Source organism: Gigantopelta aegis, chromosome 4 (assembly GCF_016097555.1).
Source record: "Gigantopelta aegis isolate Gae_Host chromosome 4, Gae_host_genome, whole genome shotgun sequence".
NCBI classification, from domain to species: Eukaryota; Metazoa; Mollusca; class Gastropoda; order Neomphalida; family Peltospiridae; genus Gigantopelta; species Gigantopelta aegis.
This window is the reverse complement of record NC_054702.1, coordinates 4,869,516-4,885,909: the sequence shown is the minus strand read 5'-3', so window position 1 is coordinate 4,885,909 and position 16,394 is coordinate 4,869,516. Positions and strand designations below refer to the sequence as shown.

The 16,394-nt window shown below is 35.9% G+C and overlaps 1 protein-coding gene across 1 annotated transcript in view; it reads right to left on the bottom strand.

Annotated features, from left to right (window-relative positions):
• Positions 1 to 16,394, bottom strand: part of LOC121372100 (fibrillin-2-like) — a 51,925-nt gene that overhangs the window by 34,797 nt on the left and 734 nt on the right. The window contains exons 2-17 of the mRNA XM_041498363.1: positions 16,173 to 16,295; positions 15,405 to 15,527; positions 15,007 to 15,129; positions 14,471 to 14,593; positions 13,708 to 13,830; positions 13,312 to 13,434; positions 12,741 to 12,863; positions 11,979 to 12,101; positions 11,614 to 11,736; positions 8,975 to 9,097; positions 8,301 to 8,423; positions 7,546 to 7,668; positions 7,166 to 7,288; positions 6,583 to 6,705; positions 5,584 to 5,706; positions 4,374 to 4,496 (exon numbers count right to left, since the gene is read on the bottom strand). Coding sequence (XP_041354297.1) covers positions 4,374 to 4,496; positions 5,584 to 5,706; positions 6,583 to 6,705; positions 7,166 to 7,288; positions 7,546 to 7,668; positions 8,301 to 8,423; positions 8,975 to 9,097; positions 11,614 to 11,736; positions 11,979 to 12,101; positions 12,741 to 12,863; positions 13,312 to 13,434; positions 13,708 to 13,830; positions 14,471 to 14,593; positions 15,007 to 15,129; positions 15,405 to 15,527; positions 16,173 to 16,295 — 1,968 coding nt within the window. The remainder of the gene's footprint in view (positions 1 to 4,373; positions 4,497 to 5,583; positions 5,707 to 6,582; positions 6,706 to 7,165; positions 7,289 to 7,545; positions 7,669 to 8,300; positions 8,424 to 8,974; positions 9,098 to 11,613; positions 11,737 to 11,978; positions 12,102 to 12,740; positions 12,864 to 13,311; positions 13,435 to 13,707; positions 13,831 to 14,470; positions 14,594 to 15,006; positions 15,130 to 15,404; positions 15,528 to 16,172; positions 16,296 to 16,394) is intronic.

Here is a 16,394-nt window from a genome sequence, read left to right as displayed (position 1 = left end):
TGTAATGTACGAATCCAGAAGGCCTCAGGGGTTGTTCAGTTGGAATTATTTCAAAATTTTCATCTAACGAATGGTCAGGTAGATTGAAGTGATTGGCGACATGGGTGTCAACTACATGCCGAATATCATACTTGTGACAAACTGCTCTAATTCTCAGTTGGTTTTGCGTTTGTCCTACGTGCTGTTTTTTTTTACATAAGTTACAGGCGATTAGATATAGTACATTTTTCGAATCACAGTTCATGTCTGTCCGAATTTGATATTCAATTTTAGTCTATTGACTTTTTAAAGTCGACTGCGATTTAAGTAAGTTGTGAAGTCTACACCTGGTTTTGGCACAAGTAGTAGAGGAGCCCGTGCTTATTTTAGGTGATTGGTTATGCTGAAGTTTGTATGGTTTATAGCCTTCAGTTGCCCTAAAGGGAATTTCTAATTCTCGAACAGTTTCAGATTTAATTTTTCTTAAAAACCGTTTTGAATATCCCCTCGGTTTTAAAGCACGAAATAAAAGTGAACAAGCCTCATTGAAATTATGTGTCTTACTCGAATTTCTGTGAAATCTAATAATCTGAGATTTAACAATGCCTTTAAAGGTGTGGCGTGGGTGAAAAGACTTGCAGTGGAGAAGTTGGTGTGTCTCTGTGAGTTTGAAAAACACTTTGTAGTCTAGGTAACCTGATGTTTCAAACTGTACCTTTAAAAATTGTTACATCCAAAATGTCAACTGATTTATCTGATATGGTGGCCTTAAGTTTGATATTGTCATCCTGTTGATTTAATAGCTGAAAAAAGTTCCAAAATTCTTGTTTAGAATGTGGCCAAATGATAAGTATATCGTAGAGATACAAAAGAGGTGTTTTACTCGATTTCTTTAAAGCAGCCTCTTCCCGTTCGGCGACATAGATAGATGCAAAGTTTGGACTAAAACGTTTGCCCATAGCACAACGACACACTTGCTGATACATTTCTCCATCAAACTCAAAATCATTTCCTTTTAGCCTTCATTCTAACAGCTCAATAATGTTCGTATCTGGTCTGTTTGGATCTGGGTACTTATCAAATGTTCTCTTAACTGAATCAATGCCCGCATCAATACCTATGTTGGTGTACATGGAGTCAATATCAAGTGTAACCAAGAATGAATCTTTTGGGATTTTGGTTTTTGATAATTTTGATAGAAGATCTTCAGTTTTTTTCACAAAACTTTCATGTCTATTTGCAATTGGTTTTAAGTGAAAGTCTATGTATTCTGAAATATTATACGATTCTAATCCACAGTCTGAAATGATTGAACAACCGGGTGGTGTTTTAATAGCGGTCCATGTATCGACTGGCTTGTGGATTTTTGGAAGTAGATACAATTTCCGAGTTTGTTTGACATTGAATAACTGCATTGAACTGAGTGAGTAAAAGTTTTACACGTGCGTATATACCACGAAGGTTTCACGCACGCCTGTCACGGGCTTAATCTCTGACTTTCGCCAGTGACTAAGTCCGGGCCAGGAGGGGGGAGGGGTACGTTTGAGGTGGGCGGAATTTGGAATAAAAAATTTAGTGGTCGGTCAAAGACCTAAGTCCTAAAATCCTAACGACATTCTACACTTCTACACATATGTCCGGACTAAGAATTTAAAACCAAACGTTTTTGACTGCTCGGCCTAAAAGGTTTTAAGGTGATTTGAGCAATTGATTGGGCACCAAAGTAAAGTGCGTTGGACTATTTATAAAAAAAATAAACATAAGAATTTTGAGCCGCGGCCGAAAATTTTTAAAGAACAACTAAGCCCAAAAAAGAAAAAGGAGGTTGGCGTCTACTTTGGCGAGCCTGAAGATTCCCGGAGCAGAGGCAGGAGATGTTGGCGTCGTAGCAAAGTACGCACTACAGCACTGTAGTCGGGACTGCAGACCGCCCGGATCATCTTGTGGATGTCCTTGTTGTCCAACTTGGCCGTAAGTATGACTTGGCGGTAGGTCTTGTTCCTCTGATGCGTCACGACTACGGTATCATGAGTTCCAAACATCTTGTTGTGGAGTTCGTATTTGCTGCCGTCATCCAGGGATCTCCAGTCTGTGTTGAGGTGGCTGCCTCGTAGCTGTGTCGGGTCAGTCGTGTCCCCCTGCATGTACTGGTGAAGTTGTTTATTCAGTCCGTTCACAGCGATGGCCCATTCGGACTCTTCAGGGGAAGCGACTACCGGGGCTGGTCTCTCGGCCTTGGCTGGCCGGTCGGTGATGTTGCCTTCCGTTTTTCTCCAACGGTGGTCGATCGGGCCGATGGCAAGGCGACTGGCTGTACCGGAGATACCGGCCAGTTCTTCCTGGGCCATGTGACGGTCGGTGATGGAGGGTCGTTGGGCGTCTCACACACCGCAGTGTTGAGCTCATCCAGTTCGGTGGCCGACGGTCCCCTTGGGGCTGGTCGCATCGTCTCAGGTTGGACTGGGGGCGGCGTCGCAGAAGGGACCGCCACTGGCGGTTGAGCCGCCAGCTTAGATCCCCCCCGTGCCACTCGTTTTCTCTTCCTCCACTTCCGATTCCTTGTCGGTGAGATCGCGTGTGCGTGACGCGATACTCACTCAGCTTTCCAAAACTGGCGAGCAGTCCCCCCAGGTGGGGGGGGGGGGGGGTAAGTCAAGAGCGCAGCTAACCACGTCTACTCTCATCGCGAGTTGAGTTCGAATCGCATTGAACTTTTTACAATTTTCAGGCCAAATAGCTTTGTGTAATTTTTGTAGTACTTTGAATTATTAAGCTGTCGGTGTGCTTCCTGGATATAGTTCTCCCTTGATAGAATGACCGTGGCTGACCCTTTATCTGCAGGTTTTATAACAATTTTTTCGTAGTAGTTTGGTGAGAGCACGACGTTCCATGACAGAAATATTTTGCTGATTTGTGTAAACTGTCATACCACCCACTTTTTCCAATATCCTTTTATGAGCTTTAATGATTTCAGTATCTACACTAGAGTTTTCCGTGAATGGGATATTTTCTCCAGTTGAACGCCGAAAATAGTCGGCCAGTTTTGTCCAACTGCGATATGCGATAAAGTTTATTGGCAGTTGTTTCTGTCCAGTGAATGTTGTCCTGCCCAACCTCAAAATCACATGCGTGAAGCGCAGGTATAATTTTGATGTCCCTCATTGTTTTTGCAGCCAATTTATTTGGTTGAGGCAGGATTTTTGACTATCCAAAAGTCTGTCCAAAAAGTTAAGCTCGATAGTATTTTTGACCTAGGGAAACGTTTCCGAACCGAGCTTATCATGTTTCGCAACTGATTTATTGCACTGGTTGGATTTTGATCTTTTGAGTTTATACAACAATGGTTTCGGGTTGAGACTTGCCCTTATAACTTGGTCATGGTCCGAATGTGATTAAAATTGGCGCCTGAGTAACATTCTACTTGCACCTCAGGATGCGTGTCCAAATTAATTCTGGAGAGATTTGATGAGCCAAAAAGAAGAGGTTTTTTTCTTAATTTCAGTAAGGCGCCATTGAGATTTGTCCGAAACGTTGTTCCGAAATTGATAGAATTTTGTTTGTCGAAAATTTGTATCCCGCCCTGAGTTGCGATTCGGGGCGGTGGGAGACTTTAATGCGTTAGCAAAAGAAGTTCCCAGACGAGGTACTGAACTACATGAGTTATATGGGATGGGTGGTGAGTTATGCACTGTTGTTAGGTGAGGTGCAGTGGACCTTTTGGCAATCGGCGGTGTTGCCTTAAGGTCAGGACGTTTGGAAGGGGTGTTAACACGTGGGGATCGTGCTCGTTTCTGTCTTTGTGATAGTGGAGTAGTACAAGAACTACCCACACTATTCTCTGTGTTGGGGAGAAGGTCCGAAAGATAACGGGAACATTCTGACAGACTAGAATCGGTTAATTTTGTTTTGTAGTTTTTTCTGCCCCACTTCATTGCGGTAAATTGAGCACGATCGAAGTTTTTTGATGACATGGCCGAAATAATCTTAGATTTCAGTAGTTAGCATAATGCTTAATCAACACGTCCATGCTTTGATTGGCCCAATTTTGATTTGTCAAGTTCAAGTCGAATGTAATATCTAAATTTGGACGTGCCGGTTTGAGTTAAGCTCCCCACCTTTCCAGCTAGTGATTTTGGGAGAGTCGAATTGACTAGATTCTGCTCGAGTAACCCAATGTGGTGGATGCACTGCAACACACACCATACAGCAGTTTAACCAATCCAGCAAAGGCCGAATCGGACTAAAGATTTCCAGTCGCTGATGAAAATGCTATCCACAGTGCTTGTATTAAAGAGAACATCATATTGTGCTTTCGGATGTAGTCATAAATTTCATTACTGAATGTGTGATTTTTCAAGGAAACGCAGTTGAAATATTTCAAAGATTAATCTTACCGCTACATGTTTTCCCATCTCCTCTGTACCCAGCCCTACACGAACATGCAAACGACCCCGGGATATTAAAACATTCGGCGTTTGTATCACAGTCGTCTGTTCCTGTCGAACACTTGTCAACATCTGGAAATGATAAAAACATATAATTACCAGCTAGGCTTCCCTGTCAATATAGTTCACATTAAACGTTTTTCATTATACTTGGTAAACCAGCGCATGTTGGTCTCTTTCACTCTGTGACACCTAATAGCCGAAGTGTATTTGTGTGCTGGGGCGTCGATAAACATTCACTAATCCATTCATTCACTCGGTGATCTATAAATAATTTAAAAGTTGTATGTATGTAAGTGCGACTGCGTGTCTGTATGTTTCTATGTGTATGTATGTATGTATGTATGTATGTGTGTGTGTGTATGTATGTATGTATGTATGTATGTATGTAGAGATATCATGTGCCTGACCTAATTATGTATGTATGTATGCATGTATGTATGTATGTAGGGGTATCATGTGCCTGACCTAATTATTTACCAGATTTACTGATTTCTATACACACTCCCAAACCCATCCAAACTCATCCAAACCCATTAAAAAAACGCAACACAGTTATAGTATAATAGTTGCCAGACCTGTAGTTTCTGGAAACAAAGTCAACTATAATTACCATCTTGGTCAGACTACACGTTTGTCTTTATGCTTCCTTTGTCATTATGTGTTAAAGGTACAAGCGAGTTCATTATAATTGACTGTGCAATTGTGGTCAACTAAGGAGTGATTGTTATAGATATGTATCACCTAAATAGGGGCGATATGATTTTATGAGATTACAGGTAAGATACACCACGATCTTTAAAGTCAGAAATCACGCCTAACCCCCATTCACACCTCGTTTTCTCCACCACCCTTTATATTTACCTGTCGCCCCATAACACGACTCGCAGACAACGTGGGTTGCCCGACCAGAATGCTGTTTCCTTCTAATATAACATCCTGGCTAAGACAATGGTCAATAGATGTATCACAGGTTTCGAACCATCAAAATACCCACCAAGATGTTTCTGTAGGCACAACCATATGTGTGTCTCAGCGTGTGCTGCGTACGTACATGCATGTGCTACATACGTACATGCGTGCATGTATTATATATGTATAATTATTGATTAGTGGGTGATTTCCTAAATAATCAAATCTAACAAAGACGTCAAAATACCTGTACAATTGCGTCCATCTCCAGAGTAGCCAGTTTTACAAGAACAGTTGTAGGATCCGATAGTATTAGTGCAGTCTGCATCCTGGTGACATGTGGCACTACCATCAGTACATTCGTTGATGTCTGCAGGAAAGTTATATGAGGTGTCTAGTGTACAGCATATGCAACATTCAATGAACCGTATCGTATTAGGAAGTGTATGTATGTTTTCAGAACTAAAGTGTTACTCAAATAAGAAAATAACAAAGGAATGTAAGTGTTACTAACAATTACATTGTATGTATCTAAAAACACACATCTGAACAGTTCCTTCCATCTCCCGGTAGCCTGTCTTACAAGAACAGTTGTAAGATTCAACAGTATTAGTGCAGTCTGCATCCTGATGACAAGTGTCAGTCCCGTCTGTACATTCATCAGTGTCTGAGAATTTTTTTTTATTAATATAGATTTAGAGACATGCATAGAGGTTCTAAACATTTGAAAGCAGTTTTATTGTTTAAATGGACTAATACAATTTAAAAACAGGATGTACAATTTATAAGCAGGATTTGTCTCAAAGCAAAAACTGCAATTTGTTTTACAACCAAAACCTCCTTCGTCTCTTGAGACGTCTAATATTCGAAACCAAATCAGCCATATATTTCGTTTATTAATTTTTAAGTACAATTACCGAACAAATAACGTAGCATTGTTTGACTTTACGAATACATCATTATAAGCAAATAAACAGTTACAGATTCATTAACATATCCAGAAACTAGCACATGTATTATAAATATACCTGTTCATACAGTATTATACAATTCGAGATGGAAGAAAAATTCTGAACAGATGTGACTGAACTAAAGATTTCCAGTCGCTGATGAAAATGCTATCCACAGTGCTTGTATTAAAGAGAACATCACATTGTGCTTTCGGATGTAGTCATAATTTTCATTACTGAATGTGTGATTTTTCAAGGAAACGCAGTTGAAACACAAACAAGATTAAAACACTTACCTGTACAGTTCCTTCCATCTCCCGAGTATCCTGTCTTACACGAACAGTTGTAGGATCCAACAGTATTAGTACAGTCTGCATCGTTGTGACAAGTGGCACTTCCGTCTGTACATTCGTTGATGTCTGATATTGTAATAAAACAATTGTGATAAATAATATCTTTAAAATATTACCTCTACTATTACTACTACTACTACTACTACTACTACTACTACTGCTATAAGTACTACTACTACTAGTGCTGCTACTACTACTACTACTGTGCTGGGGTTATTACTATTACTACTAATACCACTATTACTACTACTACTACTACTAATAATTTACTAGTTACTACTATGTCTACTACTACTATACTGTATGTAAGTGCGACTGTGTGTCTGTATGTTACTACTACTATGTACTATTACTATGTATGTGTGTACTACTACTATACTACTACTACTATAAGCACTACTACTACTAGTGCTGCTGCTACCATTATCACTACTACTACTATTAATATGATTATTACTGTTACCACAACTGCTATTACTACTGCTACTACTACTGCTATACATACAAACATAATTAAAACACACACCTGTACAGTTCCTTCCATCTCCCGAGTATCCTGTCTTACACGAACAGTTGTAGGATCCAACAGTATTAGTGCAGTCTGCATCGTTGTGACAAGTGGCACTTCCGTCTGTACATTCGTTGATGTCTGATATTGTAATGAAACAATTGTGATAAATAATATCTTTAAAATATTACCTCTACTGTAAACTACTACTACTACTACTACTACGGTACTACTCTACACTACTACTAGTACTACTACTACTACTACTACTACTACTACTACTACTACTATTATTATTATTACTTTTATTACTACTACTACTGCTGCTACCATTATCACTACTACTACTACTACTAATGTTATTATATTAATAGTAATGAGTATTAAACGAAACACACCTGTACAGTTCCTTCCATCTCCTGAGTATCCTGTCTTACAAGAACAGTTGTAGGATCCAACAGTATTAGTGCAGTCTGCATCCTGATGACAAGTGTGATTCCCGTCTGTACATTCGTTGATATCTGATATTGTAATAAAACAATTGTGATAAATAATATCTTTAAAATATTACCTCTACTATTACTACTACTACTACTACTACTACTACTACTACTACTACTACTACTACTACAACAACAACTCCTACTCCTACTGCTTCTGCTTCGGTGGCTGCTACCATTATCACTACTACTACTATTAATATCACTATTACTATTACCACTAATGCTATTACTACTGCTACTACTACTGCTAATATTACTACTTCTATTATTACTATTATTAATATCACTATTACTACTATTACTACTACTACTACTCCTATTACTATTATTATTATTTACTACTACTACTATCACTACTACTACTGCTACTACTACTACTACTACCACCACCACTACTAGACTACTAAGTATATGTAGTTATGTCCTTATTACCGTTTTAAGTCTTATCTCACAATCACATTCATTTGGTAATTTCATAGAGCAGCTGATCAGTTCTTACTTTTTGTGCCAATTGTTACACTCGTCTGTACATTTTAAACATAGGGGCGATATTATTTGTTTTGCGGTTTGATTATCTGAAATAGTAAGTATTCTAGTTTTGTGAACTAATGTCAAAACAAAATTCACACAAACATAATTAAAACACACACCTGTACAGTTCCTTCCATCTCCCGAGTATCCTGTCTTACACGAACAGTTGTAGGATCCAACAGTATTAGTACAGTCTGCATCGTTGTGACAAGTGGCACTCCCGTCTGTACATTCGTTGATGTCTGATATTGTATCACAATTGTGATTAATACCATCAAAATACCCATCACTATGTTACTGTACCACCACAATTACCACTGTGTCTACTACGTGTACTACTACTACATGCATGTACTACGTACTACGTGCGTGCTACTATTATACTACTACTACTACTACTACTATTAGTACTACTACTACTACTACTATAATCTAATACTACTAAAGCTACTCTACTACTACTACTGTACAATTGCGTCCATCTCCAGAGTATCCTAGTACTTTATTAAAAACAGTTGTAGGATCCTATAGTATTAGTGCAGTCTGCATCCTGGTGACATGTGGCACTCCCATACTAGTACATTATTACTACTCTACTACTACTAGTTATATGAGGTGTACTACTACTATACTATGTGCTAACTACTTCAATACTACTACGACTACTCGTATTACTACTATATGTATGTTTTTAGATTTAAACTGTTACTCTATTAATAACTGCTACTATTACCAAACTGCTATTACTAACAATTACTATTGCTATACATACAAACATAATTAAAACACACACCTGTACAGTTCCTTCCATCTCCCGAGTATCCTGTCTTACAAGAACAGTTGTAGGATCCAACAGTATTAGTGCAGTCTGCATCCTGATGACAAGTGGCACTCCCGTCTGTACATTCGTTGATGTCTGATATTGTAATAAAACAATTGTGATAAATAATATCTTTAAAATATACCTCTACTATTACACATCGTACTACTACTACTACTACTACTACTACTACTACTACTACTACTACTACTACTACTACTACTACTACTACTACTGCTTCTGCTCTACTGCTACTACATTATCACTACTACTAGTAATTTACTACTACTATTATACTATTATACTACTACTACTACTACTATTACTATTATTACTACTACTATATATATTATAGAACTACTACTAATATTACTATACTATTACTATTAGAATAAACAATGGTACTACAAATTACATACTATTATAAGCACTACTATCTGTGCTGCTGCTACCATTATCACTACTACTACTATTAATATACTCTCTACTGTTACTACACAACACTACTACTACACTACTACTACTGCTACACATACACACATAACTAAAACACACACCTGAACAGTTCCTTCCATCTCGCGTGTATCCTGTCTTACACGAACAGTTGTACATCCAACAGTATTAGACCAGTCTGCACTTGTACAAGAGCAGACCGCCGTGATTCGCTGATGACTATATTGTAATGAATTCATATTGTTATAAATAATATCTAAATAAAATGTACCTCTACTATTACTACTAACTACTACTAACTACTACTATAATTCACCACTACTTACTATGTATTGACGGTACATACGTACTATTATACTACTAGTACGAGGCAGTTATGTAATTACACACTGAGTACTACTACTACACTATCAAGTTAAAGTGTTACATAGTACAATGTATAAACTCACATATTTGTTATGTCTTTTTCCATCTCCTGATTATAATAGAGTTACAAGACATTGTAGTATGCAGGAATACGTGCATTCACGCCTTATAACTACTACTACTGTACATATTTATTACTATTTACTTGATAACTGTATTATTGTGAACTACTATAACGTAACATTGTTTACTTTATGCATCGTTGTACATTCACTTCCGTCTGTACATTCCTTCTATACTCATTTAGTAATCAATCTTAATTGTGATAAATAATATACTAAAATATTACCTACTATTACTACTACTACTACTACTACTACTGTACTACTACTACTACTATTATTAATTAATTACTACTGTGATCTACTAATACTAGTACTATTAATGCTACTATTACTACTACTACTTATACGGTTACTAACTACTATTACTACTACTATTACTACTATACTACTACTACTACTTTTATTGCTACTACTACTATACTATACTGTCTACTACTACTGCTACCATTATCACTACTACTACTATTAATATCACTATTACTATTACTGTGAGTATTAATTGTACCCCTACTACTACAGTGTCAATCAACTGACTAAACTTGTATCCTTTATTCTATTAGTATATCTGTAATATCTACAAAATATTAAGGACTACTACAGTATTAGTGCAGTCTGCATACTTCTGACTTTGGTATTCCCGTCTGTACATTTTCGTATATCTACTACTGTAATAAGTGTGGATATAATATCTTTATTATTACCTCTACTATTACTACTACTACTACTACTACTACTACTATTACTACTACTACTACCCCCATCGGTAATACTACTCCTGGACTGCACTAGATGATAGGTATTATGACAAGTTTTACTACTATCTACTATTACCACACTATTACCGTCTGCTACTACTACTGCTGATACTACTATTTAAAACACTATTACTACTACTACATACTATTACTACTACTACTACTACTACTATTTCCTACTACTACTACTACTACTACTACTACTACTACACTACTACTACTGCTACTACTACTACTACTACTACTAACTACTATCTACTACTACTACTACTACTACTATTATTATTATTATAGGTCTTATACTACCTGGTACTAGTACTACTACTACTACTGACTACTACTGTCTACTACTACTACTTTGTGCCTATTACTACTACTACTACTGTACATTTTGTATCATTACTACTAGTGTTTATTACTACTACTACTACTACAAACTATAAGCATACTACTATAGTGCTGCTGATGTAACATTATCACTACTACAACTATTAATATCACTATTACTGTTACCACAACTATTATTAATACTGCTACTACTACTACTGCTATTATTACTACTACTACTACTACTACTACTAACACTACAACTACTTCTATCTATTATTACTACTACTACTACTACTATAGTACTACTACTACTACTACTACTACTACTACTACTACTACGTTATACTACTACTACTACTAGTGCTGCTACTACTACTACTACTACTACTACTACTACTACTACTACTACTATTACTATTACTACTACTACTACTACTACTACTACTATAAGCACTACTACTACTAGTGCTGCTGCTACCATTATCACTACTACTACTATTAATATGATTATTACTGTTACCACAACTGCTATTACTACTGCTACTACTACTGCTATACATACAAACATAATTAAAACACACACCTGTACAGTTCCTTCCATCTCCCGAGTATCCTGTCTTACACGAACAGTTGTAGGATCCAACAGTATTAGTGCAGTCTGCATCGTTGTGACAAGTGGCACTTCCGTCTGTACATTCGTTGATGTCTGATATTGTAATGAAACAATTGTGATAAATAATATCTTTAAAATATTACTATTACTACTACTACTACTACTACTACTACTACTACTACTACTACTACTACTACTACTACTACTACTACTACTACAACTACTAATTATTATTATTACTTTTATTACTACTACTACTGCTGCTACCATTATCACTACTACTACTACTACTAATGTTATTATATTAATAGTAATGAGTATTAAACGAAACACACCTGTACAGTTCCTTCCATCTCCTGAGTATCCTGTCTTACAAGAACAGTTGTAGGATCCAACAGTATTAGTGCAGTCTGCATCCTGATGACAAGTGTGATTCCCGTCTGTACATTCGTTGATATCTGATATTGTAATAAAACAATTGTGATAAATAATATCTTTAAAATATTACCTCTACTATTACTACTACTACTACTACTACTACTACTACTACTACTACTACTACTACTACTACAACAACAACTCCTACTCCTACTGCTTCTGCTTCGGTGGCTGCTACCATTATCACTACTACTACTATTAATATCACTATTACTATTACCACTAATGCTATTACTACTGCTACTACTACTGCTAATATTACTACTTCTATTATTACTATTATTAATATCACTATTACTACTATTACTACTACTACTACTCCTATTACTATTATTATTATTATTACTACTACTACTATCACTACTACTACTGCTACTACTACTACTACTACCACCACCACTACTATTTCTACTAAGTATATGTAGTAATGTCCTTATTACCGTTTTAAGTCTTATCTCACAATCACATTCATTGTGGTAATTTCATAGAGCAGCTGATCAGTTCTTACTTTTTGTGCCAAATGTTACACTCGTCTGTACATTTTAAACATAGGAAATGGATTATTTGTTTTGCGGTTTGATTATCTGAAATAGTAAGTATTCTAGTTTTGTGAACTAATGTCAAAACAAAATTCACACAAACATAATTAAAACACACACCTGTACAGTTCCTTCCATCTCCTGAGTATCCTGTCTTACACGAACAGTTGTAGGATCCAACAGTATTAGTACAGTCTGCATCGTTGTGACAAGTGGCACTTCCGTCTGTACATTCGTTGATGTCTGATATTGTAATAAAACAATTGTGATAAATAATATCTTTAAAATATTACCTCTACTATTACTACTACTACTACTACTACTACTACTACTACTACTACTACTACTACTACTACTACTACTACTACTACTACTACTACTACTACTACTACTACTACTACTACTACTACTACTACTACTACTACTACTATTACTATTACTACTACTACTACTACTACTACTATACTACTACTATTACTACTACTACTACTACTACTACTACTACTATAAGCACTACTACTACTAGTGCTGCTGCTACCATTATCACTACTACTACTATTAATATGATTATTATTACCACAACTGCTATTTACCTACTACTACTGCTATACATACAAACATAATTAAAACACACACCTATTACTACTGCTACTACTACTGCTATACATACAAACATAATTAAAACACACACCTGTACAGTTCCTTCCATCTCCCGAGTATCCTGTCTTACACGAACAGTTGTAGGATCCAACAGTATTAGTGCAGTCTGCATCGTTGTGACAAGTGGCACTTCCGTCTGTACATTCGTTGATGTCTGATATTGTAATGAAACAATTGTGATAAATAATATCTTTAAAATATTACTTTACTATTACTACTACTACTACTACTACTACTACTACTACTACTACTACTACTACTACTACTACTACTACTATTACTACCACTACTACTACTACTACTACTACTACAACTACTATTATTATTATTACTTTTATTACTACTACTACTGCTGCTACCATTATCACTACTACTACTACTACTAATGTTATTATATTAATAGTAATGAGTATTAAACGAAACACACCTGTACAGTTCCTTCCATCTCCTGAGTATCCTGTCTTACAAGAACAGTTGTAGGATCCAACAGTATTAGTGCAGTCTGCATCCTGATGACAAGTGTGATTCCCGTCTGTACATTCGTTGATATCTGATATTGTAATAATTGTGATAAATATTGTAAAATAATATCTTTAAATATTACTACTACTACTACTACTACTACTACTACTACTACTACTACTACTACTACTACTACTACTACAACAACAACTCCTACTCCTACTGCTTCTGCTTCGGTGGCTGCTACCATTATCACTACTACTACTATTAATATCACTATTACTATTACCACTAATGCTATTACTACTGCTACTACTACTGCTAATATTACTACTTCTATTATTACTATTATTAATATCACTATTACTACTATTACTACTACTACTACTCCTATTATTATTATTATTATTATTACTACTACTACTATCACTACTACTACTGCTACTACTACTACTACTACCACCACCACTACTATTTCTACTAAGTATATGTAGTAATGTCCTTATTACCGTTTTAAGTCTTATCTCACAATCACATTCATTGTGGTAATTTCATAGAGCAGCTGATCAGTTCTTACTTTTTGTGCCAAATGTTACACTCGTCTGTACATTTTAAACATAGGAAATGGATTATTTGTTTTGCGGTTTGATTATCTGAAATAGTAAGTATTCTAGTTTTGTGAACTAATGTCAAAACAAAATTCACACAAACATAATTAAAACACACACCTGTACAGTTCCTTCCATCTCCTGAGTATCCTGTCTTACACGAACAGTTGTAGGATCCAACAGTATTAGTACAGTCTGCATCGTTGTGACAAGTGGCACTTCCGTCTGTACATTCGTTGATGTCTGATATTGTAATAAAACAATTGTGATAAATAATATCTTTAAAATATTACCTCTACTATTACTACTACTACTACTACTACTACTACTACTACTACTACTGCTATAAGTACTACTACTACTAGTGCTGCTACTACTACTACTACTACTATTATTACTACTACTACTACTACTACTACTACTACTACTACTACTACTACTACTACTACTACTACTACTACTACTACTACTACTACTACTACTACTATTACTACTACTACTACTACTACTACTACTACTATAAGCACTACTACTACTAGTGCTGCTGCTACCATTATCACTACTACTACTATTAATATGATTATTACTGTTACCACAACTGCTATTACTACTGCTACTACTACTGCTATACATACAAACATAATTAAAACACACACCTGTACAGTTCCTTCCATCTCCCGAGTATCCTGTCTTACACGAACAGTTGTAGGATCCAACAGTATTAGTGCAGTCTGCATCGTTGTGACAAGTGGCACTTCCGTCTGTACATTCGTTGATGTCTGATATTGTAATGAAACAATTGTGATAAATAATATCTTTAAAATATTACCTCTACTATTACTACTACTACTACTACTACTACTACTACTACTACTACTACTACTACTACTACTACTACTACTACTACTACTACTACTACTACTACTACTACTACTACTTACTACTATTATTATTATTACTTTTATTACTACTACTACTGCTGCTACCATTATCACTACTACTACTACTACTAATGTTATTATATTAATAGTAATGAGTATTAAACGAAACACACCTGTACAGTTCCTTCCATCTCCTGAGTATCCTGTCTTACAAGAACAGTTGTAGGATCCAACAGTATTAGTGCAGTCTGCATCCTGATGACAAGTGTGATTCCCGTCTGTACATTCGTTGATATCTGATATTGTAATAAAACAATTGTGATAAATAATATCTTTAAAATATTACCTCTACTATTACTACTACTACTACTACTACTACTACTACTACTACTACTACTACTACTACTACAACAACAACAACTCCTACTCCTACTGCTTCTGCTTCGGTGGCTGCTACCATTATCACTACTACTACTATTAATATCACTATTACTATTACCACTAATGCTATTACTACTGCTACTACTACTGCTAATATTACTACTTCTATTATTACTATTATTAATATCACTATTACTACTATTACTACTACTACTACTCCTATTACTATTATTATTATTATTATTACTACTACTACTATCACTACTACTACTGCTACTACTACTACTACTAACACCACCACTACTATTTCTACTAAGTATATGTAGTAATGTCCTTATTACCGTTTTAAGTCTTATCTCACAATCACATTCATTGTGGTAATTTCATAGAGCAGCTGATCAGTTCTTACTTTTTGTGCCAAATGTTACACTCGTCTGTACATTTTAAACATAGGAAATGGATTATTTGTTTTGCGGTTTGATTATCTGAAATAGTAAGTATTCTAGTTTTGTGAACTAATGTCAAAACAAAATTCACACAAACATAATTAAAACACACACCTGTACAGTTCCTTCCATCTCCTGAGTATCCTGTCTTACACGAACAGTTGTAGGATCCAACAGTATTAGTACAGTCTGCATCGTTGTGACAAGTGGCACTTCCGTCTGTACATTCGTTGATGTCTGATATTGTAATAAAACAATTGTGATAAATAATATCTTTAAAATATTACCTCTACCTGCTGCTATAAGTACTACTACTACTAGTGCTGCTACTACTAC